Here is a 26,594-nt window from a genome sequence, read left to right on the forward strand (position 1 = left end):
ACCACTAGTCAAATATAAAACTTGATATTATTTACATTATCCTCAATGTAATGCAACTGCCTGGAAGATATGTAGATGGAGAAAGTGGATTTAAAATACCTTGCTGAAGAAAGAAGTAGCAATGCTGAGTAACTGAATAGTAGTTTTTTTTTAAAAAAAAAAAACTTCTCCATTCCCTCAGCCCCTTTTCTCCATTGCAAATTGCTTTTGAAGTGGCTTCTGGTATATGTTACACTAAACTTGTGGACTCACATTGTTGAATATGATAATGAGGAGGGAAACCTTGGGCGAAGGTTTCCCTCTGGTCCGCCTGTCAGGTGGGAAAACTGGTGTTTTAAATTGATTGGTTCACACTACAGGCGGGAAATTCAAGAGTTCTCAGTGGCTGAGCTGTCAGGCAGCTCTCTTTAAAAGAGAGCTGCTGGACAGCCACTTCACTTCTTTGTACTGGTCTACCAAATAAAGAGTTGTTTGACTTAGCTGACCATCCTGCCTCTTCACTCGACCCACACATAACACACGTGAAAGAAGTTAAACAAATACATAAGCTGGCATCATACTCCTTGACTTACAACCTTTCTTTTAATTAACATTCGAAGTTTAGTGAAAAAAGTAACTGATGATCATTTTTTACACTTTTTTACACATTGCAGCATCCCCATGGTCACGTGATCAAAATTCAGATACTTGGCAACTAACTCATATTTATGACTGTTGCAATGTCCTGGGGTTATGGGATCACATTTCAAGACCTTCTGACAAGCAAAATCAACGGAGAAGCCAGATTCACTTAACAAACATTTTGCTAACTTTTTTTCATTTATTATTATTATAGATTACCCCTTGGGCCATATCAAAGTGCAGAATTCCAGACACAAATTATTACTAAAGTCTGATTAAAAACAATTTAAAATGAAATTGGAATAAAATATGATTTAAAATGAAATTGGAATAAAATACAGTTTAAAATGAAATTGGAATAAAATACAATAATTTAATATATAAATAAAATATGATAAAATTATATTTCAGCGTCACCCCTACAATCTATCCCAGTCCCACATATGCTGATCTCAACTGAACCATTTTGCTTAAGAACTATGCTGTGTTAAATGTTATTTTCAGATTCTGGCCGCACATAAGGTAAGTTGTTTTGATATGGGGATCCCAATAGGTCATTTGTTTGGTATATAGACCAAGGTACCTGTCTCTCACCCTCTTATACAGGCAACAATCAAATAGGATGTGAGCCAGGTCTTCTACCTCTGCCGTTCCACAAATGTAGAGACATCCATTGTAGAGTATAGAATGGAATCTCTCATATTTGACCATTGTGTCAGGCTGTTCAAATCTCACTCACGTAAATAACTCCCTATGATGTTTTGGCAGTTATAACTTTAAATAGATGTCTATTTGAAAAGTATGTTTGTATTTGCTCAGCCATTTCAAGTTATCCACCTTACTAAGGATAGCTATGTCATTTTGTGCTTCTATATACTTAATTCTTTGGGCAGCTCTTTTTTTAAATTGTTCTCTTGTTACACAAGAGACAGGAAGGCCACAGCTTCTTATAAAATTTGTTAGTTTGGTGATCCAGGAGATTTGTGATTGTGATTTTATCTGCTCTAGTAGACATAACTTGGGGAGTAGTAGACACTACTACTAGTAGACACTACTACTAGTAGTAGACACTACTACTAGTAGTAGACACTAGTAGACATAACTTGGGGAGTCTATCAGTCTCTATTTCATTGACTTTGTGCCAGTAGTTATACGCTCTAATTTTGGGTAGTGCATGAATTGTATATTTTACTAAGTGAACAACTGCAGCGATTCACTTAACCATTGTGGCAAGGAAGGTTGCAAAATGGGGCAAAATTCACTTAACAACTGTCTGGCTAAGCAAAAAAAAAAAATACTGAGCTCAACTGTGGTCATAACTCGAGGACACCCTGTATGGATGCAACAGGTCTTTCTCATTAAAGTGGGAATGGTACTTCAGAACCTCTGCGAATACAATAAAAGGATCAGAGGGGTTTTATCTGTCTGTTCTTCTTTTAAAAAGTGTCTCTGGAGGGACCCTATTCAGGATCTATTTTTGGGTAACATGGTATGTTTCATCTGACTCTGAGCTCTAAAAACCAGCTCTTAAAAAGAAACAAAAGCATCCATGAAAAAGAATATATAGATTCCTACAGTTTTCTTTTTATTTACCATTGGGTAAGGTTGCTAACCTTTTCTAATAATTGTCTGGAATCTAAAAACAAGGCAGCTCCTGTCTGCAGCTCCAAAATCTTTTTAAGAAATAAAGAAAAATGATGAAAGCAAATAAATTCCGGGACCAGTTCTGGAAGGAGCATAATTCTAATGGTTTGATCAGAACTGGAAAACTTAACTTTAAATGCAACTACTTACCTGCAGCTGTACTTTCACAGAACTGTATTTGAAGTTCAGTGTCCTTCCTAGCAGGTAACTTCATATAGTTGCTTATTCTTTCACTAAGGGATGAGGACTGGAATTTCTCCTTGCAGTGATGTTGGTTTTTCTCTGATCTTGTCTTCTGACAGGAGCCAGAATATGCTGCCTTTCAGTCATACAGCCCCAAGGAATAAGAACAGTAAAAGAAGCAAGATTCAAGGATTATTTAGGTCCCTCAGTGCTATTGAAGGTGATTAAACTTCATGTTTTCAGGTTCCAAAGCGGCTAAGTGCCATATGGGAAGAAAGAGACTATAAATCTGAAAAATGATTGGAGCTACATATGACATAAAATTGGGTGGGATAGTTGGTACTTTAGAAGATGTAAAAGTCAAAACATTTTTGATAGATTTGATAGATTACTTTTCAGTACCCAGCTAGGACCTTATTCCACCCCACTTAAAAGGGTTCAATCCAAATTTCTAAGGACTTATGATTCAGGTAGCCTCCTGCATTCCAAATGCTAAGTTCTTAATGTAAGAAAAATACTGTATAGAAAATAGAAGTTGATAAATACTTGGCTTGGTAATAGTATGAATGAAAAAGTTTTGTAATTGTAGAAGATCACAAATTAAATTGAGTCATCAGTAGGAAGTGGCTGCAAAAAAGGGCCAACACAGCTTTAGACTGCAGCATTAGATGTATAATCTAAGTCACAGAATGGAAGAGTTCCACTCTGTTTCATATTGGTCAGATTCCCTATTGTAAAGTCCATTTGGATTTACAAATGGAGGATTCTGATAGACCACAGCTTGGACAAGGAAAGGCAATGAAGATTAGAAATTTAGTTTTACTAAATTTAGTTTTACTAAAAGAAACTAAAAGAACTGAAAATATTTGGACTTGAGAAGAAAAAACAGATGGTTAGGTGGGTTAGGTGGGAGAGAGAACAACAACGACTGATATCACATAAGGAAAGAACAGTTCCTATATACAAAAGTGCAGGATATGGAATAACTGTCTTAAACTATAGGTTTAATATTAAACTATAGGTTTAATATTAAGAAAAGCTTTCTAACAGTAACCACTGCTGGAAAATAGTGATGGAGATGGAGAGAGGGAAAAAGAGAGCGAGAGATAAGAAAAGATAGACAGATGAAAGATACAGTGCATTCAGAAAGTATTCAGACCCCCTTCACTTTTATCAATTTTGATATGCTGCAGCCTGACTCTACAGTTGTTGAAATTCATTTTTTTTCTCATTAATCTACACTCAATACCCCATAATGACAAAATGAAAACAGAAGTTTAGAAATGTTTGTAAATTTATTAAAAAGAAAAAAAACTGAAATATCACATTGGCGTAAGTATTCAGACCCTTTGCAACAATACTTGAAATTTAGCTCAGGTGCCTCCCATTTCTCTTGATCGTTGCAGACATGTTTCTACACTTTGATTGGAGCTGGCCAAGTAAATTAAATTGACTGGACTTTATTTAGAAAGGCACACACCTCTGTATAGGTCTTACAGCTGACAATGCATACTGTACAGAGCAAAAGCCATGGAGGTCAAAGGAACTTCCTTTGTAAGTCGAGGACTACCTGTATTATGACTGTATTTTGTTTCTTCTTCATTACTAGTATTATAATTACCTATTTTGTAACTTTGAGAAGGCATTGGCTGTTTTTCAGCGAGATAGATAATTCAAAGATATGGTCATTTTCCCTTCCTTCATTTGGATATATAGTATTTAAGCAGGATTTTTTTAGTGTGGGTTCCTGCTTTGAGTAAGGAGTCAGTCTCTTTAAAAAGAAAGATCTTAAAGAGGGGAGAGCAGGAACCTTCAAACATTAGCATCTTGCATGTAAAATTTATGTTGTTTCTAATCTATGGTTGCAATTTGGGCATGTTCAGTATAAATTAACCATTTTGGTTTAGTGGTTGAGCACCAGGTTAGAAGCAGAAGTATGTGAGTTCTAGTTGTACTTTAGGCATGAAAGTCAGCTGGGTAACTTTGAGCAAGTCCCTCTCTCTCTTAGCCCAACTCATCTCACAAGATTGTTGTTGTGGGAAAAAATAGGAGGAAGGAGTATTAGGCATGTTTGCTGCTGTAAGAGATGACCAGGCTGAGCCTGGGGGAGGGGTCAAATGTGTCATCAGTCTTGAGTCCCTTCATGTCCACAAGAGATCTAAGTCCAGCCCACCTTGAATTCCATTGATTCTTATCTACCGCCAACTCGTTTTGATCATTAGTAGTTCCAATTCTTGTAGAGAGTGTTAGCATGCAATAAATCTGTAGTTATTTGAACTGCCTGATTTTCTGCACTCGACAGCTGCCTTGAGTTATTTGTAAAAATAATGGTGGATATTAAATCTTTTTAAAAAATAGTCCATGCAAATTAACACCAATCCATTTTTTTGTCATCTGACATCACTGACTTCAGTTCTTGCCAACCCGACAATGTAGTCTGCAGCTTCTTTTTAATAATGTATTATGAGCACAGATCAGTGCCGACATGCAAAAAACTATTTACATAGGCAGCTATATGTCTCTTCCCAATACCCTGACACCTCTATTTTGATGAACCTGTATTTGAAGCTATGGATTACTGTCCAGAGCCATTATGTTCCATTGGAATACATATCTTGCTCAGCTGTTTTCACCAGGATGTCATCAGGCCTGCTTTCTTTCTATAGTGAACCTACCTATCAAAAAGGACTTTCCGCTTTATCTTTTTTTCCCCATTAACTGTCCTTCTCTCACTAATTTCCAGTCTTCCTACAGCACAATGCTGGTTTAAATAGGAGGCAAAATGGGGTGGGGTGGGAAGAGTGTACATTTTGTAGAACTATTGTGAGAAAATAATTTCATGCTCTATTTGCCAGTCACAAGTGCTCAGTGGAGTGTTCAATTTGCATTCTTTGCAACACACATCACAAATAAATTTGATTATTGCGGGTTGGAAGCATGAAGTCAGGTAGCATTAGCAAAATTACACACACCGGCTCTCATAATTGCTCTCCTTGTACAGCAATGGCGAAGTCTGTCCATGCAGAGCTGATAGCATTCCTATTGTTGGCACAATTCAGCTGATGGAAATGACTTCTTTCTCTGCCCAGTCTCCAGACCAGATCTGTTGTCTTTCCAATGAAGAATGAAAGGTGACAATTTTTTTAAAAAAAAAAATACCAAACAGCGTGTACACTTATATAAAGGAGCATCTTGACAAATACTCTTGAGTTAATAGCAATAGCACTCAAGACTTATATACCGCTTCATAGCTCACACTAAGCGGTTTACAGAGTCAGCATATTGCCCTCAACAATCTGGGTCTTCATTTTACCAACCTTGGAAGGATGGAAGGCTGAGCCGGTGAGATTCAGCATAATTAGCTTGCAATACTGCATTCTAACCACTGTGCCACTAGGCTCATGTTTTAATCTTAAAACTATCTAGAAGGATCAGCCTCCTTGATGTTCAATCCAGCTTCTAGCATAAGTTCTGTCTATTCACTGGTTGGAATAAAAAGACCTGTAAAGTGGCTTCAGTTTGATCAGTTACCTGTGGCTCGATTCTACAATCACACTGAGAACACTCATTACACAGTCAGCCAGATATTCAGACTGGATTTGGCATGTTTGTCCATCTGTCAAATTCTTCCTAAGAACCTGGAATAGGCAGATGTGTACGTTTGATGGTGCCGTAGATATCGTCGCAGGATGTAAGCTGTTCCGAATAAAGGCATCTTTTGCAATTGACTGGTGATTCTGTCAATGTTGACAGTGCTCAAGTGGTGCTCCAGATGTTTTGGGATTGCACCAAAGGCACCTATTAATATTGGCATTACCTTTGCTTTCTTTTGCCACAGTTGTTCTATTCTGTTTGCAGATCTTTATATTTTGTTATCTTCTTTCTCTTTTATTCTTATTATCCTGGATTTTCTATTACCAAAATGCAAAAAGTGCACTCTAAAAATTTAGCAGTGCAGTTGAGAGATTTTGGAAGGCTCACAAAAGAGGGTGGGAGTTACATGTTGGGTTTGGTTCATGACCATAAAATGAAATTTTGAAATAATTATTGGTATTTACATGGCCCAATTAGCCTCACACAGCTGATCTAAAAGCAAAACAAAAGAAAACACCTAAGTAGACTTGGATCTGGTTGTTTCTTGGATAGGAGACCACAAGGAGGGCCTATAGCTATAAGGTAGGCTAGGAGGAAACATGAAAAATCCTAGAAGAGAGCAATGGCACATCCCTTCTATAATGTTATGAAAAGAATGACATGTAACTGTACAAAAAGTCACCGGGAATAAAACTCAATTTGAGTGAGAGTTAATTTTACCTCAGAACAAAAACAGAGGTTTGAGAGAAGTGGGACAAACAATGCAGCTCTGAGTTTTGGCTTCAAAAGATACATGAGGAATGGATGATTTTTAATGGAGAGAAAGAGATTGTAATGGGGAAAAAACTGGAAATATAGAATAGCCCCTTCCACTCCTGCAGTGCATTGCTAAATTTCACTCCAAATCCATAACAAACATATGGATAAAGTTCTCTGGGGTAGAGATAATTTATAGTCACAAGTTCCCATTTACTGCCATAAAGAAATGAACTCACTTAGTGGGTGAGTCCCTTATAATAAGCTATTAAAGAGGTTCAATAGGTTCAATCCCAAATAAGCTGCTCATCAAGTGAACAGATTTACCTGAGGGAAAAGGTTGGGTTTGAAAATCCTGTGGACTTATCAGTAATGAACATTATCTGGGAAATGTGCATTTCAACCATTTATCCAACCAAGGAAGTTTGACTCGCCCTGACAACAAATCTGCATATTTTGATACGCCTGAGCTTGAATATGCAAATTAAAAGAATGTATTAATTATCATTAGGCCTTCCTTCACAAAAACACTAGACCTAATTAGAGAAATAATTTGGGAAAATTGAACTACATGACAGGAGTAAAAAAAAAAGATTCATCAAGTTTCAATTCTCTAATTCTGTCAGCTTGTCAAAAGTAGGATCCTGTTATTAATCCTGGAAAATAGTTTCTCTCTCTCTTCTCCTGTAGTATAGTTTAAATGCTCTTTAAATAGTTGCTTTCAAAACTTGGGAGGGTCTTCTTTTTGTTTTCAGTGGTTAAAGAGGTTATTCTAAGCACACACACACACACAAAAACCTATCCTAATTTTTTTCCCTGGATGCCATTCCAGAATTGAAAGCACTTCTTTGAGACTTTGGATTGTTCTATTCAGAAAGCCCAACATGGCCACTAGTATTCTCAGAATGCCCTTAACATTCTTGAAAAATGCCACAGATCTCTGCTGGGAGAATTCCTGCTTTAAAGCATGCTACCTATGAATTTTGCATGAACAAATAATGCCTTGGACCCACAATCACCCTTCAAGAAATGGAAGGCTGTCTACCATTCACTGAAGACAGGCCCAAGCTGAGATGACATAGTGAAAATCCAATCGAGTTCCAGCCTTTATTTAAACCAGGAGTCTCCAACCTTAGCAATTTTAACACTTGTGGACTTCAACTCCCAGAATCCCACAGCCAGCCATGCTGGCTAACGCACAGAATTTTGCCAATCTAACACCATTTAGAACCAATTTGGCTTAGTGGTTAAGGCACCAGGCTAGAAACTGATAGGCCGTGAGTTCTAGTCCTCCTTCCTTAGACATGAAAGCTAATCGCTTTCTCTCAGACCAACCCACCAAATTTTTGTTCTGGGGAAAATAAAAAGATGGAGCATTAGGTATGTTGGCCACCTTGAGGTATTTATAAAAATAAGGTGGGATATATATATATATATATATATATATATATATATATATATATATATATATATATATATATATATATATAAATATGCATATATGTTTATGTACATGTATATACACACATATATACACACAATTGAACCCAGCCTTTCTGAGGAAGCTGCTGCTCTTTATGGTAAAAGGGTCTCTTCCTGCAGGTACAGAAGTGTAGGAAGTTAGCACCCACCCCTCTCCTGGAAGAGTGAAATATTTTAGGAAATATGAAAAAGGCAGAATATTATATTTCCCTGGGATAAGCATGTTTGGAAGCAGCTCCCATCTTCCTGTCCCCACCCTTTGTCAATGGGCCATTAAGGCTTGGGCCAGTCTATTCTACATAACAAAGATCTACCTCCTTCAGGCAGAGCCATAGTAGGAATTGCCAAAGATAGGATTAGCCCTCTACACAATAGCAGCAGAAACTCACCACATGTGACCTGGGAAGCACATGTGACCATCATCCAGCAAGGCCCCCACCCCCTGGGAGTCTGACAACCAATCAGGATACTCTTTCGGGGCCCCAAGAAATGCAGAGCCAGAGAGAGCATAAAAACCCGAAGATTTACTGTATCAGCCCCTTTTCTGTTCAGGAACTCAAGCCATGTGATCCTGTCCACCATTAAACCATCTTTCCAAGCAGTCTCCATGTTTCCAGTGTCTTTTTCCCCACTTGGAGCAGAACCTAGAAGGATGTTTCTTCCAACAGAAGGAAGCATGGAAATAAAACCTTTTCCTAACACCAGAGTGGAATTTTGTCAACCTTTTATTTTTTGTAACCTATAACAAATCACATGATGAATCAGTGGCTGTTTCGTAAGATGCTATGCCGGCTTGCTTTGGGTTATCTTTATGCTGAACATTTCAGCATAAAATTTCAATATAGATATATAAAAAATCAACAATGGTGACTTAATTCCTTGTGAAGGGGTTTCCATTAACTGAAGTCAACTATAAAGAAATTATCATTAATAGGCCGGGTTTTTTTTTTTTGTTTGTTTCTGAAATAAATTTTAAAAAGAAAACACAGCCCAAGTAAATATTGTGTCTTCTGAAAAGGTTTCTCTAACTTGAAACAACATGATGATTACAACCTCTATCAGATTGTGCCCATTTTATCTCACTTAGGGGAGTCTGAATTGTAGCAAAGTCAATATCCCAAAGACATCAATGTGCACATATTTCTTTATAAGTAACAACTTTATTGTAACTTGATGTCCTGAAATGCAAAAATATTTTCAGCAACAAGGTACAAAAAGTATCTCACTGAAGTATTTCACTGTTAACATCAGGCAGATATAAAAGGCTGGATGGTTTGATGCAAATGTCTTAACATGATAGGTAATATGGATAATTTCCAATTAAGCACAGGCTTGAATTCTTCCAATCTTTCCATTCTAAAACAGGACTCAAAAATATACCTTCATTGGGACATATCAAAATCCAGCATAAACTAGACTACAAGAGTATGATAAACGCAAACCACAACAAACACTGATAAAAATAATGTGCATCCATTTCCAGAGATAGTCCATTTGCTGCAAGCAAAACAGCAAGAAAATCAATGCAACTGTACAATGCGCTGAAACTAATTAGAGTCCATAGGAAGGATTCCGATCAATCCAGTCAATAAAAATTAAATTTGGGCTACACATCAATTGGTTTAAAAAAATCTTTTATAGCTTTAAAACAAAGCATGCCCCAATGGTTATCCTAATACCTTCTATAGGAAGTTGACAAAAATAGCAACTCCCTGAACTTGAAGGAACCCCTTTACAATAGAGCCATCAGTGCCTTGCCAATTACTCTCAAATAGCCATTATTCATCACATTACCATACTGAAATCAAGGAATTACAAAACAAAAGCAGCCAGGCATACCTTAGCTATCTTAGTAATTCTCTTTCTAGGATATCCAGAGCTGTTTTCAACCTGCAATTGGCTACAAGAGACAAGTATATCTTTAAAAAAATATTTGGCATCTCCAGAGATGAACAACTGTGATGTGCTGGCCAGATACAATGTTAATGACTTCTATATCATCAGTCTTTCTCTTTAAATTCTCCCACAACTTTCCATTTTTTCTTCATTTCATCAGCTTGCATTTCAAAAAACCACAGGGCACTATATGTCAGCATGCAGTAAATGGACTGCCAAAATCTGGATGAGTTACTGAGGCTTCCTTCATTGAAAAACATCATCAACATAAGTAATTTAAATGGTAACTATCGCTTTTAGCAGAAATCCGAGTCCCATGTTTCAGAAAACGAATCTTACGAAACCCATACACCATAACACAACACATGCAGGCTGCTCTCTTTGGGGTCAGGGAACGAGGTCTGATACTGAAGGCCAATGGAGAGGAGCAAAACAGGCAAGCCAAACACAGCAGTTTGATATTTGAGCTGAAAATCTGGGAGTAAGAGTGGGCTTCCCCATCCTCACAAACTTTCCAGATTTCAGCCAGTAGGTACAGAAACATGGAAAATACAGATTGTTCTTGCCAGCTCTTTTGGAAGAATGCAAACACTGAATGTGGTTCCTTGAGAAAATAAAGATGGATTAGCTTATCCATAGAAAACAACATTAATTTTACTTTACTGAGTATTTTGCTATAGCCAACAAGTAAAACAATATATTAGTTCAATTCATAAGATTGGCTATTAAGGTCATCTATGGCAACATCTTATAAATTTTGATAAGATGTCTTAAACAAGTACTTCATTCATATCACGCAGTGCTTGATATTTTTGGTACAAAGTGTGCTATTAAGATTTTTAGAATGCTTAACGAAAATGTTTTAAGATGTTCTTCTTGACTGCTGTATCAAGTACTACCAGAAGAAGCTGAAATGGACAATCACTCTATTAAATATTCAAGTCACTTTTATATTAAGCTGCAACATTCAAAATGCAAAGTTGCTTATATCAATATGTTGTTTACCGTGCAGCAAAATCTTCTTTTATCATTGCGGGACATTACATTCTTTTAATTTCACTGGTTAGAACACCTACCTGTACATGATCTTAATTTAGATAAACAAAAACTTCCTAGTAATATTACAAACTATAACACATCTCTGGATAGAACACTGCTGTACCACTTTGGTTCAGTGATTAATGTTCAGGGCCATTGAAACCACAAAAATGGTCCTTTTAACTGCGCTTCAAGGATGCATGTTCAAATTCTGCACTGACCTTTTCTGTGAAAGAAAGAGTTGAGCCAGAATGGAGATTTGTTTCAAGTTTTAGCATTGGATTGGAAGCACTCTTTTTTTTTTCTTTGCTCCCAACTGTTCTTTACATATATTCAAAATAATAATCTTTCAGAATAAATGTGCCTTAGATCTTTGAATTAATGCTTCCCTGCTGAAAACAGAGGGAATATCTTTTGAAAAACTAAGGAAACCTTCATTAATTGAGCATGTCAGTCAAATGGGCTACCTAAGATCTTTTATGCAAAAGCACAAGAAATTCCCTTTACTTATGGTTCAATGCAATTTCTCCCACACAACAGATATATCACATTACCATTATTAAGGTAAATCCATGATAATAAAACATTTCTAATGTGCATGTTTGCAGAGAAATCCCTCCAATTGTAAACAATGCTAACACACACACTAAAAGTGTTGGCATTAAAGCTAAATTTTGAATAATAGTAACAATAATTATAGTAATAATTTAAAAAAAACCTTTCTTCATTACAAGCAGTTTACAAGGTTGTTTATAAGATCCTTTTCACATTAGGCAGAATTTCAATACCATCCACAATGCTAGTACAATAATGAAGGCTAAAAGGAGCAGGTCAGTGCTTATAAATACTGACATTTCATACTTCTATTCTTCCTGCTAAGTGTGTATCTGTGCAATTTTCACTAGTGAGAATAGGCTTGTGCGTACACACACTAAGGGAACAGAGTTAAGCCTACCCAAAGTGTGGAGACAGAATGGGTTCTAACATGAACACTTGAAGATATTAAGTTAAAATCAGCATCTCTAAGTCATGCACTCCTTGTTTGCAGTAACAAAACTAAATCCCATGTGGCTGTGGGCATCTTAATGTATTTCAAAAGTTAGGCCACAAGTACTGTACCATATTTATCAAAACCAAAATATATATGTACCACACAACATACAAAAGTTACACATTAAAAGTGCATACTGAGATTCCATTTTGGCCCATTTCTGAAATCGACATTTGGTCGCTCTTAAGCATCCTTAACCTCCCATGTATTCTATTTGAGAAATAACCATTTCTTCCACAGCACATATCCCTTATTTCCTCTCCGTACCAACTCTCGCTCTGGTTCAGTACAAGGTAAAAGAACAATGGATCATAAAGCAACATGGGCCAAAAAAAAAAAAAAAAATTACTATATTTTTTTTCCACTGATGGGCACACTCACATAGTAAGCATTTATAAATACTAGTAAAATACATTTCTGAGCCAAGACATTGCATATTTCCCTCAGTCACCTGAACCAATGAAAAATAAATTATATTCAGAGTAGTATATTGCCACCGCATGCCTGACAGCACTCTCTGAAGATAGGCAGATGCATCCTAAATACAATATTTTGGACTGGAGCGCTTGTTTGCCCCCAGATCAAGTGCTTTTAACAGAGGGCTAGTTGAAATCCAGTTACCATAAGACCAACCGATAATCTTCATTTTGGGAATTTTTTTTTTTAAAAAAAAGAAGGAAAGGAGAAGAAGATCCTTTTGAAAACGTCTTCGTTGATCAGCATTACTGCCTTATGGAGCTAGTGCAATCCTACAAAGCCGAGTCAAAAACGACGAGGCACCATTTAAAAAACAAAAACAGGAAAATCACAAATGAACTAGAATAGTTGACGTTAAGGCCTTTCAGTGAACTGGAGAATTATCAGTCTGATTTAAAGCTGATTATTAAACCATACATTTTATCCATTCTTTAAAAGCTTTCTGGTTCTGTTCTGCAGAGAAGGGTCACATATTTGAGCAGTTGGTTTGAAAACCCCTTCTGGATATGGACAAGGAAGCGTTAGTTCCCGAGAGTTCATGGAAGATTTCATGACTGTTTTAGCCGTTTGCGTGGAATGCCAAACTGCGGACACTGTGCAGAGGCCAGGGCCCGAAAGGCCTCAGCGACCAAGTGGGGATGGGAGTGAATCATCGATTTCCATCCTGCGGTTTCTGTTATGTCTGTGGCTTGGCTGTAAAGATAACAGATGCACAAAACATGGGTTGAGAAGATTTGCAAAATACTACAGGTATGTCTACTCAAAGGTCAAGCTACATTAAGATGAACAAGACATACTTCCAAGTGGAGATATTGGGAAGATAAGGAACCAAAATGAAAGCATTTTTAGTTTTAGTCAGTGATTACCAAAGCCAACTTGTGTGATCAAGGCTTGCAAAAAGCTACTTTTCAGTACCTGAAAGGCTGGGAAACCCTGCTTGACATTTCAGCAAATCCCTCTCTTGTTCTGAGTAGGAATCACAAAGCCATTTATTTTATTTATTTATTTAAAACATTTATACAGTTCCCCATCTTTCATACAATTCTGGGCGGCTCCCAATCAAAAATTAAAATAATATAAAAAGCCATATTAAAAAATTATAAAACTAAACACACGAAAACACTAAAAGCAACAAAAACCTGGTGCTTATCAGTGCTAACGTGACATAATCTAATCTCCCAACATTTAGGCGGAAAAGCCAAGTCTTCAAAGCCTTACTAAAGGCTAAAAGGGTGGAGGCCTGCCAAATCTCCCATCAGATGGCAATATTTAGGGGAAGTGACTAGGAGAGTGCCCATTCCTGTACTTCATTCAATACTGCATTTTATATGTGAGCTGCAATGGATCTCCCATTAATTCCAAAGCCATATTATCAATTTATCTTTAGTTGGCTTCCTGATCAAGTTTATAAAATACACAAATATAAAACAGATATGTAACCCACCTGGGAAAAGACTAAAATACAACAAACATAAAATAGGGAGAAATTTGTAATAGAAAAATGGAGGGCACCCCTCAATAGTTATATGGCTGACTTTAGCTTTGAGTCTCACTCTTTATTTCACTTGTCTCTCACTATCAAGACAACACACAGCTAGATTACAGACAATGCTTAAGTGAGATCAAAGTATACATACCTGTTGTTCCAGTTTTTTCCATCTTTACAGCCAAGCTGCCTAAGAACACTGCACCTGTGCATGAAAAAATACTCAAACATTATCTCTCTGAAGTGTTCCCTTCAAAGGAGAAAGATTTTTCAAGGAAACAAATCACATACCTGTTAATGAAATCTATTGCTTGTGCTTTCAATTGTTCTGCACTGTGCAAATCTGCGAGAATCAGAATGTCTGCCACATTTTCTACTGAGAGGTTACTACACAGAGCTTCTTCACACATGATCTTCAGCCGTTCAAGTGCATACTGACCAGAGAGAAAAATTGTTTGTGTATATTCAATACTGCTTCAGTCAGAAAAGCAGACATCTCTAATACAGAAATGCCTGGCAGAAACTATGAAATATTTGATCCCTCACAATGAACTACAGTATCTGAATGATAGAGCATGTACTGCTCTACCCTCAATGAATTTGCATTAGGAACAATAATTTCCAGGGCTACATATTTGGCAAAGGAAATGCTAATTATGTAAATGTATTGATCCATTATTAGTAATTAAAGCATGTTAATTCTTCAAATTTGAAATACCAATAAAAATATTAATCTCATCTATACATTTTACTTCTCTAGTCTGTTACTGTAATATCCTAGAAAGAGGAAATATGACAATAGGGGGTCTGAAAAGGTCTTTCTTCTTTCTAAATAGATAACCACATGTCTGGGTGGTTATTCTCCTCAGTTCTCCAGAACACTGTCCAAAATAATGGATAACAGCTTTTCACTAATAATATAAAACAGGTTTATATAATTTCTGATCTTTCTTTACTCGGTGTATTGATAGCATTCCTGAATGTAGGAAAATGTCAAAATGAGTTCTTTCTACTTTTGGTTAAAACAAATAGTAAAACACTTCTATAGTTTTTCTTTACTTACTTTATCTGCTGCTGCCAACAAGCTGTCGGCCATTTTCTCAAGATTTGGAGCCTTGCCTGTATAAATGAATCTCATCATCTCTTTAAATACGTCAGGATCTACATCATTTATTTCTACACAATTCTGTCACACAAATCAGAAAAAAATCTTGTTATGATTTTGAATTAAAGCATTATAAACCACTTAACCTAAAGCAATGCAGCTACAAAACACATTAGGCCCTCATTATACCTGCTGATAACATTAATTAAACCTATTGCTGGGTTCCTTCAATCTCAGGAAGTGACATTTTTTCCATGAAATCCAATAGAAATTTAGAAGCTGTTATGGTGCTCTACTTGGATTCAAATAAACAAGTCAAAGAAGTAAAAAGTAAATGAGTCAAAAATTGAACTAGAGCTTATTTGCAAAATTAACATAGTGCTCTTCCTACCTTACATGTAGTTCCAATATTGCATTTTCTACACTTACAAATCTGTTTCAGGCTTCTAGCAAACTGCTAGCTTAAAATTTAAAGAATGTTATAAGACAATTGCCGCTGAAGACAATGCCTGGCTAAAAAAATGAGTAAAAAACAGAAAATCCTCAATAGTACCAGCTGAGGTACTTTGGGAAAGTAGTTCAAAAGGAGGCAACAATAGAAAGGACTATGAAACCAATTTTATTCTGATGGATCAATTATTTCTTCCTAACTAAGTACAGGAGTCAGGGTATCCCAAAGATGTTCCAACAGCAACTGGAATGTCTGGTTTTTTTCCTTTAAGAAAAAAACCCCAAGAAATCCAATTGCCTTTTGAAAAGCATCTTTGGGACAACCATGACCCAGATAATTGAGACTCTCCAAAGACAGGATAGTTTTGACAGACAACCCATGTTTTCCATATCCTTAGATTGGTTTATTCAATCCAGAAAGGCCAATTCTATAACAGTTGCTCCAAGGCTCTACGTGCGATCTACTGCAAATGAATATCTACAATATCCACAAAGCACTTTTATTTTATTTTATGGGTCACACATTTGCAACATTTCATATAGTATTATATTTTTAAATGCATTGTTCAAATAAACTGTGAGATACTATTTGGCCCATGAATTTTTTTCATGTAACCCTGGGCTCCCAAACCCTGGGCCACAGATTGGTACCAGTCCATGGCCTGTTAGGAACTGGGCCATGCAAGTGACGGGCAAGCGAGGAAAGCTTCATCTGTGCATGCGCAAGATCTAGGTTGCACACAAAACCATCACCCTTCCCCCTGGTCTGTGGAAGACTATTTTTCTTCCAAAACTGGTCCCTGGTGCCAGACAGGTTGGGGGCTGCTGATTTCACTGACTGATTGGTTTCTGTCACCCTATGCTGATTCAAAGGTTAGGTCCTCTGGGACATCATTCCACAGAAATAAAAGCAGCACTCTACTCACCTTTTTGCTTTCCTCCATCTCATGTTCAAACATGGCATTAAAAACAGGTGAACGAGCTGTGGGAAGAGACGAGTGTTAATAGTAGGTCAAGATTGTAACAAAAGCTATGAAAGAAGACGGAAGTAAAAGATACCTGCAAGGATAGATTTATGAGCTTTGAACTCTTGCCCTCCTACATAAAAGCTGCAGTCTGTGAATCTTGTGGTTTCCCAGAGGTTGCCTAAATCTTCAGCTAGTCGACATTCAGGTACTTTTAAAGTGTTTGTACTGGACAGTCCTGATATATTCACTGAGTCTTGGACCACGCTTACCTAATCAAAACAGTAAATAATATATCAATAACTGTAATGTTAAGGCTCTCATAGGGCAATAATGCATACATTAGAAAATTGGTTTCATTTCTGATATCCCAAAATCATGATATTTAGCTAGGAAAATAAAATAGACCAACAAACCAATTTGACCAATACAACTTAACATGTATTGTATTATCAGAATATTAAGAAAAAGCAAGAGATAAATATTTTTACAGGTGTTGTTGTTTGAAATCTGCTCCTAATGAAACCTAACAACAATATATACAATATAATTGTTTTATCTTGTACCAAAGTTCCCCAACCTTTCCAGCTTTGCAAACTGGTGTGGGGGCAGAGAGGGGATGGTTTTGTGTGAGTGTCAGGCAAACACGCCCATGGGTGTAGCTCCACTTGCAGGAGCAGCATGCACTTGCGCCTGCTGCTCATGTAAAGGGACCACTTGCCCACTGCTTGCAGAAGGGGGGATGCGCACATGCTTGCTGGGTGCCCCAGTTTTGAACAGCTCACAGCCTGGTAGTGGGCTGTGGTTGGGGACCCCTGTTGCATCAGATTTGAAGCCAGAATGGAATTGGAAGTATTTAAATATAAATTAAATGTAAGTTAGAAATCAAGTTTCTAGAATAGATGTTTTTATAAGACACACCAGAAAGGGTTCTGCAACTGAAGAGTAGGAAAACTACAGTTGCTGAATTACATCATCCAGCAGCTTTGATCAGCATAGAAGGATGCTGGGCTAGCATTCCTATCCCAGCGAATGTCTTATTATACTGTATGCAGATGAAGCAAGGTATTTTAAATTAATTCAAATATATCTGTCAGGCCTGGAAGCAGGGCCGGATTTAGATGAAAAGAGGCCCTAGGCTATTCCACTTATGAGGCCCTTTCAACTATAGTGAAAGTGTAATTTTAATTTTGCTAATAATTTGAATGTAGGCCCCTCTTGATCTTGAGGCCCTAGGCTGAAGCCTAGTTAGCCTATAGGAAAATCCGGCCCTGCCTGGAAGCCATCTTTTGCATTGGATCTTCAGGCATGCCACATTTAGTGCTGTGGGAAACTGGGAGGGGGATTGTATGGGACAGGGGAGATATATAGTCATAATAACATTCCATTCTCTGGGAGTCAAGGACATCCTGCCCTGCACTTGGAGTGGTGTGACTGGGAGGCATCTCCAGTTGGGATGGTGCATTGATTGGGCCATGTGATGGACATGTGGGTGCTGGGCAGGGACTTGGACTTTCCTATGGGTGGGGAAAACCTGGAAGCTTTCAGATTCGGATTTTCCCAGATGTGCCAATCTAATAATAATATGGAACTTTGAGGATCTCTAGCCTTGGAGTCCTCTTTCATTGGGGGTGTTATTTGGAATCCTGACAATATCTGGCTTAATCAAGTCAAAAATAGTAAGTTTTGAAAAAATGGAACATAAGAAGAAAGGCAATTTAAAAGTTACTTCATAGTGGCAATACCAAACAGTAGACTATATTTTATATACAGAAGACCTCTTCTCTGGTAGCTAAAATCTTGAAAATTTGGAAAACGTTTCCAGCAACATGGACAAATAATCTAACCTAATATAGGTGTGGCTACCAAATGGTAGCCAAATTATTGTTTCAGGAGTGAAAACAATGAAATAAATTTCTGTTCTTATGGTGACTGTGTCATGTGACTTTGGGAAGAGGTGTGGGGCAACAGTCATAACTTCAAATATGGATGTAAGTAGCTTTTTAAAAGTCTGTTGTAACTTTGAATGATTATTAAATGGTAATAAGCCAATGGCAACCTGAATGCATATGCATTCAGATCTCCATCAAATGCACACATCTACAGACATCTGTGCACACACAAAGCCTCTCTGCCTTGTAATCTGCATTCATCTGAGATTATTGGAAATGAAGGGTTAGTGCTCTTCTTCTAGGGTGCCTGCCATATTCTTCCCCACAATTTGCCTATATTGCACTAGATAGCAGGTTTTCAAGAAGACCCAGCAACATAGAATCATTTCAGTAGCGAGAATGAGGAGCTATAGACCTTCCCTATAGATAATCCTCACTTAGCAATTATAATAGGGACCAGCAACTTCATTGCTAAGTGACACAGCTGTAAACTGTGAGTTGTGTGACTGCACCAACCTATGGCAGTTGCAGCAGTTCTGGTTGCCGTCATTAAGTGAATCCTGTGTGATTATTAAGTGCAATGTCACGATCACCAGTTGCAACCTTCGATTTTCCCATTGACTTTGCTTGTCAGAAGCTCGTAATGAAAGTTGCAAAGAGCAATTACATAATCCCAGGATGCTGCAATCACTATAATTGTAAATTGGTTGCCAAGTGCCCAAATTACAATCATCTGACCATGGGGATGCTGCAACACACACAAGTACGAGGACCGGTATATATTCAGCGCTGTAATAATTTTGAGCAGTTGCTGTACCAGTCATCATTCAATAAGGACTATTTGTATTTTAAAGCTAACTATGTTCAGTTTCCAAACAATAACTGAAGCTCCAAAAGGAGTTAGCAATAGCACTTAGACTTATATACCTCTTCATAGTGCTTTACAGCCCTCTCTAAGCGGTTTACAGAGTCAGCATATTGCCCCCAACTATTTGGGTCCTCATTTTACTCACCTCGGAAGGATGGAAGGCTGAGTCAACCTTGAACCTGGTGAGATTTGAATTGCCAAATTGCAGGCAGCCAGAAGGCAGCAGAAGCAGCCTGCAGTACTGCACTCTAACCACTGCGCCACCGTGGCTTAGTTTGTTAAGAAAACAAAATGCAAGACTGGATGCTCCTGAATCAATGCATCAAAACCACTGCAATACAACAGACTTCATATGTTGCACACACTCCTTGCCTTCGTCCATATTAAACATTCGCCTCTAACAAGTTTGGTTTGCAGTCGAACTGTTTGATTCAGGAATACTGTATAACATGAAAATCCTTTCAGATTCAGGCTTGTTACATCCACTTATCAGTGCAATAATTGTATTCATAACAAATTCATCACACAACTAATTTAGCCTGTCTATCTAACTAAAATAAGATGCAGTACATTTGTACCATTTAGTCTCAAGGGCCACATTTCAATTATTCTTCATGCACAATATAATGGCAAATAATTAAGTTGTAAGCTTGCCAAGAAATTTTTGCACATATTTCTTGTAAATATAAAGATCAAAGCAAATTTATTAGCAGTTACAGCATCTATCATCTTCCTAAGCCACAAATCAGTCCCTGGCAGCAGTGATAACCAGCCAAAGTATATTTAACACTCACTGTACTGGGATCGTAACCTTCTTCACTAGCTTCCATTTGGAAGCAGTCTTTCTGGGTATTATTAAGGCAGGTTGGATTACTGACATAATTAACAGTGATTTAGTGATTTAAGCCAAGGATCTATTTCATCAGAGCATTTATATTGATTGGATTTTTAAATTAATCTAAACAACTTTCATTCTTCCAAACATTCACGAACAAGGATTGTTGTGAAAAGTTATCTTAATTTTGTAATATTGTTAACAGATTTAAATCTGAAGAATATCAGAAGAATTTATAAACATTGAATGTCATGGAGGGCATTATCAATATAATGAAAAGCCACAACTGTTTTGACAAAAGCAATTTTATCAGTTTCACTGCACAATTACCAATTCTACATATCAAACTTGTGAGTTAGAAACTCCATCTTCTTAAAACATATCCCATAACCGTTCCTCTCTGTTTTCTTGGTAGGTAAGCTAATCAGGGAAGGTCTGATCATTGCACATTTATTATGGAAATAAATTATTTTGTCTTTTAAGACTTTGCATTCAAAGTTCTGGTCAATTTAAGCAAGGTGTGTCAAACTGACAGCCCATGGGCCAGATGCGTCATGTACAGGCCATGCCCAACCCAGCTCCACAAATGGGAAATACATCACGAAATGTCATGTGATGGCAACATGACGCAGCGAATTTGATACCCGTGATTTAGGCTATCCAAGGAGCTGAAGCACTGAAAGAAGTTCCAAAATTGAGAAAGAAAAGCTTACAGCATAAGTTTACAAAGATGCTTCTACAGAACATAAACTTTTCTGTTTTGGTGAATTCTAATTTAAAAATCAGGCTTATCTTAAGCTAGTCAATAATTGAGGAGCAAGCAAAATGCACAAATAATAGATTATATGGTCTGCAGCTATTAAGATACATAATTCTTTAAATACCTACTGCCAACCAATGTAAAGTGTACTGGCCTGATTCAAGAAAAGGAGTTATGCAGTTGGACTTCATTTAAAAATATATCAATGCAGAACCAATTTGATCCTATGATAGATCCCAATGCAATGTTGAATAAAGTGAAGCATTAGAAACATGCAAACATCTCATGAGGATGGAGTGGGAGTTGGAGTATTCCATTGATTGATTGATTGACAGACAGACAGACAGACAGACATCACAGGAGTATTCCTCAGGCTTCTTTTCATTTTGTGCAAAATAGCAATGTGTCTAATGGGCAACTTATTTATAGAAAATGGATCTTGCATCAATACATAAGAAAACAATTAAGCTCAAACCTTTGATCAGGGTGTTTCTTTAATACAGAAGGAATAAACTTAACATTTAAAGCTCTCCTCATTTCTCATTCATAGCCATGGAAACCAATATTCTATTTTTAAAAGCACAGATTGATTACCTACCTCACAAAATAGCGTAAGCTTATCATCTGGTAAAAGACCATTAGTTTCCTCAAGTAAAAAGTCTCGTCGAATGAATTTTTTAAAACCCCAGTCCTTGCCTTGAACAAATCGATATGCTCTTTGGCTTTCTAGTAGTAAATAAATAAAACAGGAGTATATTCAATTAAAAGACATTTTAAAATAATTACGGATAAGAAATGAAATCCAAGGTTCCTACTGAGCTGAAATCATTATCCTTAATAGCAATCTATGTATCCATGAATACATTTTTGGCTGAGAAACTGCCCCACTTGCTGTGCATTGAACATAGTTTAATATAAATTACCAGCCATTTGATTCAATTGCCAACCACACAGAAATAAAATATAGAGGTAAATATTTTTGGTTATAAAGACCCAGGGTGGCTTTTAAAAATATAGGTAGTCCTCGACTTACCACCATAATTGTGCCCAAAATTTATGTTGTTAAGCAAGACATTTGTTAAGTGAGTTTTGCCCCATTTTATTACCTTTCTTGCCACAATGATTAAGTGAATCATTGCAGTTAAGTTAATAACATAATTGTTAACTGAATCTGGCTTCCCCACTGACTGCTTGTCAGAAGGTCGCAAAAAGTGATCACATAACCCCAGGACATTGCTACCATCATAAATATGAGTCAGCTGCCAAACATCTGAATTTTGATTACGTAACCATGGGGATGCTGCAATTGTCACAAGTATTGAACACAGTCATAAGTCACTTTTTCAGTGTTGTTGTAACTTTGAATGGTCACAAAATGAAGTGTTATAAGTCACGGACTACCTGTAATCTTAAAGTATTTGGTAATATTTGGATGTTGATTAGTCAGCTAATGAACATGTTATCTAGAAAATGTATTGTACACAGTTATTTTACAAAGGTTGTGCAAACTTTTCTACCCCACTGTTCTCCAATCAAGCTATCAGCTCTCACAATCCTGGCCTGGGTACCAAAACCCTGGAAAGTGTCAAGTGGAGGAACACTATATTAGAAAGAACAATACTGCTGTTAATGAAAGTTACAATAGCAGTAAAGTTATTTTTCATCCAACAGTAACCTATGGCATTCCGATGAGAGCCACTTCTAGAGAAGCTAAACCCAGTGAGAAAAGGCTCTTGACTGTGAAGCAGTTATTTTAATATATGGGAGAATGAACTGAATCTAGCCCAGTAACTGTATCCACTGTGCAACTCATGAGCCACCAATAGGTCTTTCAGATAGCCGAGTATGTCCATCACAGGGCACAAAGCGTCAACACCACTGATTTATACTGGTATATTTTAAGAAACAGGAGAAAAAAATAAGAAAGCTCCATAATAGGACAACCAACAGCATTCTGCACACAAATCAAAGGACAGAATGAGGCCTCATTTAACCCAGTCGGCAGGCTGCCTAGCTTACCTGAAACCTCATTCTGTCCTTTGATTTGAATGCAGAAATAGGTTGCTAAAACTCCCCAAGTAAGACACATCAAGGAGTCAACTGTTTACCCATCTCAGTAGTAACGAACTGACAGATCCTACAAATATTCATTAAATGGAAATTACAGATGTTAGTAGCTTTTTCTGTGAAAGGCTTTACAGACAGCAGCAGCATCATACTTTCCCAATCATATCTACATAGTGATTTTTTTTAATACAATGGAACACAGAATTTAAATAAACAAATTTCCTGTACTGTCAACTAGACAAACATCAACTTAAAAATTCAAGGCAGCTATTGCAAAATAGAGGTTAAGGAGGGAGGGAGGGAGGGAGGGAAGGAGGGAGGGAAGGAGGGAAGGAAGGAAGGAAGGAAGGAAGGAAGGAAGGAAGGAAGGAAGGAAGGAAGGAAGGATATAAAAAAATCTATGGAAAGCTAGAGTGTATAACCTTTTCTGAAAGGTTTGATATGTCATAAACATAAACAAGTATTTCTAAGAGAATAAAAAGGTGATGAAGCTGAGTGAAGATTCTAATTAACCCTTTTGACAAGCTTTGGAAAGGCCAAAGTATTTCTTTCTCACACTGAAAGTCAACATCAGAGTAATTTTAAAAATACACTTACCCATTGCCTTTGTTTCTTCTCTTTTTGCATTTAACAGAGAAAACTTAAATTTTGCTCTCACTTCACTTTTTGGACAACTAACTAGAAGTAAATACAATGAAAGATAATCTTTGCTTTCATCATCTAAACCTTTTGGGTTTACCCTCAGGCACCTGGAATGTAAGAAGTCTGGGTTATACATCAATGCTCAATAAAAATTGTCCTCAGCTAGACAAATTTATGTCAGGATTTACAGGTTAATGTGTTTCAAATGTGCTAGGATAAGGTCCCTTACAAGGAAACATAAAATAGCTCTCTCTTTTAGATTGATACTTTGCAAAAACGTTTTTGAATAGTATGGCCTCAACCAAAGTTACATTCTTCAAATATTCCACTATTGTGGATTAGTGTCACATCCACTATCCATTTATCTTCAAGTCTAATCTTGCTCTCCTACCTCAATGGCAAGATTTCAGTATTTTATATAGTAGAATAGCTCCTCTAGAAAAAATACATCTGATAAGTATCTTAACACAAGGAAAAACCTGGTGTTTTTCCTGTCAACACCTGCATTTACCATAAAAGTTTATAGGATTCTTTAAAACAATATGGGATAAAGTGCAGAAAAAAGTGACAAAATCCATACCCATCTTTTTTCACTTTCTTTTTTAAAAAAACTTCATTACAATCTATGGTGATTTCTATAAGCTACTCAATGGAGACTGCCTGTAAATACAGGTAGCCCTCAATTTACGACCACAATTGAGCCCAAAATGTTTGTTGCTAAGCGAGACAGTTAAGTGAGTTTTGCCCCATTTTACAACCTTTCTTTCTGCAGTTGTTAAGTGAATCACTGCAGTTGTTAACTTAGTAGCATGGTTGTTAAGTGAATCTGGCTTCCCGATTGACTTTACTTGTCAGAAGGTTGCAAAAGGTGATCACATAACCCTGGAATACTGCAACCATTATAACACATGCCAGGTGCCAAATGATCACATGACCATGGGGATGCTGCAACAATAATAAGTGTGAAAAATAGTTCTTTTTTCATGCCGTTGTAATTTGGAATGGTCACTAAATGAACTGTTGTTAAGTCGAGAACTACCTATATATTCAAAACACAGGGATTAAGAAAAACCAGGCATTGTAAGGAAAGCCAAATATAAGCATATTTTTCTCTTTAAATAATAACTACTGATCTACTCAATTTGCATCTCACCTCAAGACGCTCAGGGATAATAATAATCCCAAGCTTTCAGAAAGCATGCTTCCATCACACATTCAGGGGCAAAAGGAATGGATTATAATCAAAATATTAACGTTACATAAACAACAAGGGAATTACATGAAAACATTCTTCACCACACTAATTCAAGCACTTAAAATAGAACGTACAAGAATTCCTGGTTTACACATAAAGTTAAATAAGCCACAGAGAGCTACACTAAATTAACATGGCTTCCCAGTTCAGACTTGTTTAAGTAACCATCTATTTTTGTTTATTTAGCAATCTGTGTTTAAACCAAATGTGGTTTAGCATGATATATGAACCATATCAGAGTTTCAGTAGTCAAAAAATGAGAAACTAGTTTTATATAAATGCAAAACTACATCAGTGGTTCCTAACACAATAAATGTCAGTTTTATATACAAACACAAAAAATGAATATTAGCTAAACCTGCACCACATTGCGCCATTAAAGACCACATTTTACAGGATTTTAGGAAGAAATGTCAAAACTTTGACAATCTGGTGATCTCAAAAGATTTTTTGCCATCAAGTACATAATTTTTTATATTAACTACTTAATGTTGGATTGAGGCAAGGTGTCAGATGTGGTATGATAGGGAAACGTGTACATTTCCAGCCCATAATTTAGTGGTTCTCCTAATGTTTTCAGTGATGACACAGTGTTTCCATTACGATATTTAAATTTAGTAGCTGGAACAGTGGGATTGTACAATGAATCGGAACATAGTTAATAGCTGATTGGTTCGAGAGTGCTGACTCCTGCGTGAGGCAATCTATGCTGTGATTGGTTGCTGTGGGTATGGAGGGGGAGTTTCCCTTTTCCCTTACCTTTTTCTTCTATGTGCCCTGTGTGCTCAATTCCCTGACAGTTTCATATCAGAGAAAAGGCTGGAAATCACTACAGTATATTTCAATATGTTACAATATGTATGACAAATTATATTTCAGCCTTTAGCTCTGCTGACTGTTATTGTGACTGGTATCCAGTTGCCTCTTGAAAAAGCACCTTTGGGACATTGTGACTGGTAGTAGTTGACTCTTTTTCTGTCAACTGTTCTAACATTTGAAGAAAGATATTGTATCCTAACTTGATACATTACATGTTCTTGGAATCTCTTATATTTAAGGCAAAAAGAAATTAATGCACTTATCTTACCATTTCATTTTATCATTTGGCCCTGAAGAAAAAGTTGAACTTTTTAAAACTTCACCCATTTCTTCTCGGCAGAAACTGAAGTTATTAATGGTCCACATATAAGAAAACTTCACAACTTTAACCTGCATAAGAAATGCAGACAGTTATGTAAATTTACAAAGTTCATCTTTTTCAAACCTAATTTTAAAAAATTACCAAAGAAATCAACTGCTCATCCACTTAAAGGTAACAAAACATTATCTTGTAGAATTAAGGAATCGCTCAACTTTGTATTTTAAAAGTTATGTCAACACATTGTATAATTATTTTCCATTAACTCAAAGTTGCCACTACTAACTCCCAGTCCTGGAGAGCAATAAATCTGTAGGCTCCCAGAGTTGAGAAAGCTGTATTCGTGATTAATTTGCTTTCTAATATTTGACTAATTAAATTGCTAATAA

The 26,594-nt window shown here is 36.8% G+C and overlaps 1 protein-coding gene across 2 annotated transcripts in view; it reads right to left on the reverse strand.

Moving 5' to 3' along the window:
* Nucleotides 1–9,420: 9,420 nt before the first annotated feature.
* SPOPL (speckle type BTB/POZ protein like) overlaps nucleotides 9,421–26,594 on the reverse strand; it is a 45,236-nt gene continuing 28,062 nt past the window's right edge. The window contains exons 3-12 of one of the 2 annotated variants that reach the window (XM_070946457.1): nucleotides 26,155–26,276; nucleotides 23,768–23,919; nucleotides 21,702–21,829; nucleotides 16,843–17,020; nucleotides 16,710–16,765; nucleotides 15,292–15,414; nucleotides 14,520–14,662; nucleotides 14,380–14,433; nucleotides 13,658–13,708; nucleotides 9,421–13,435 (exon numbers count right to left, since the gene is read on the reverse strand). In XM_070946457.1, coding sequence (XP_070802558.1) covers nucleotides 13,291–13,435; nucleotides 13,658–13,708; nucleotides 14,380–14,433; nucleotides 14,520–14,662; nucleotides 15,292–15,414; nucleotides 16,710–16,765; nucleotides 16,843–17,020; nucleotides 21,702–21,829; nucleotides 23,768–23,919; nucleotides 26,155–26,276 — 1,152 coding nt within the window. In that variant the 3' untranslated portion in view covers nucleotides 9,421–13,290. The remainder of the gene's footprint in view (nucleotides 13,436–13,657; nucleotides 13,709–14,379; nucleotides 14,434–14,519; nucleotides 14,663–15,291; nucleotides 15,415–16,709; nucleotides 16,766–16,842; nucleotides 17,021–21,701; nucleotides 21,830–23,767; nucleotides 23,920–26,154; nucleotides 26,277–26,594) is intronic. The other variant, XM_070946543.1, reaches the window with a different exon arrangement.

This window comes from Pituophis catenifer, unplaced genomic scaffold (assembly GCF_029215685.1).
Source record: "Pituophis catenifer annectens isolate HBS135680 unplaced genomic scaffold, rPitCat1.0.hap2 SCAF_1, whole genome shotgun sequence".
Lineage (NCBI taxonomy): Eukaryota > Metazoa > Chordata > Lepidosauria > Squamata > Colubridae > Pituophis > Pituophis catenifer.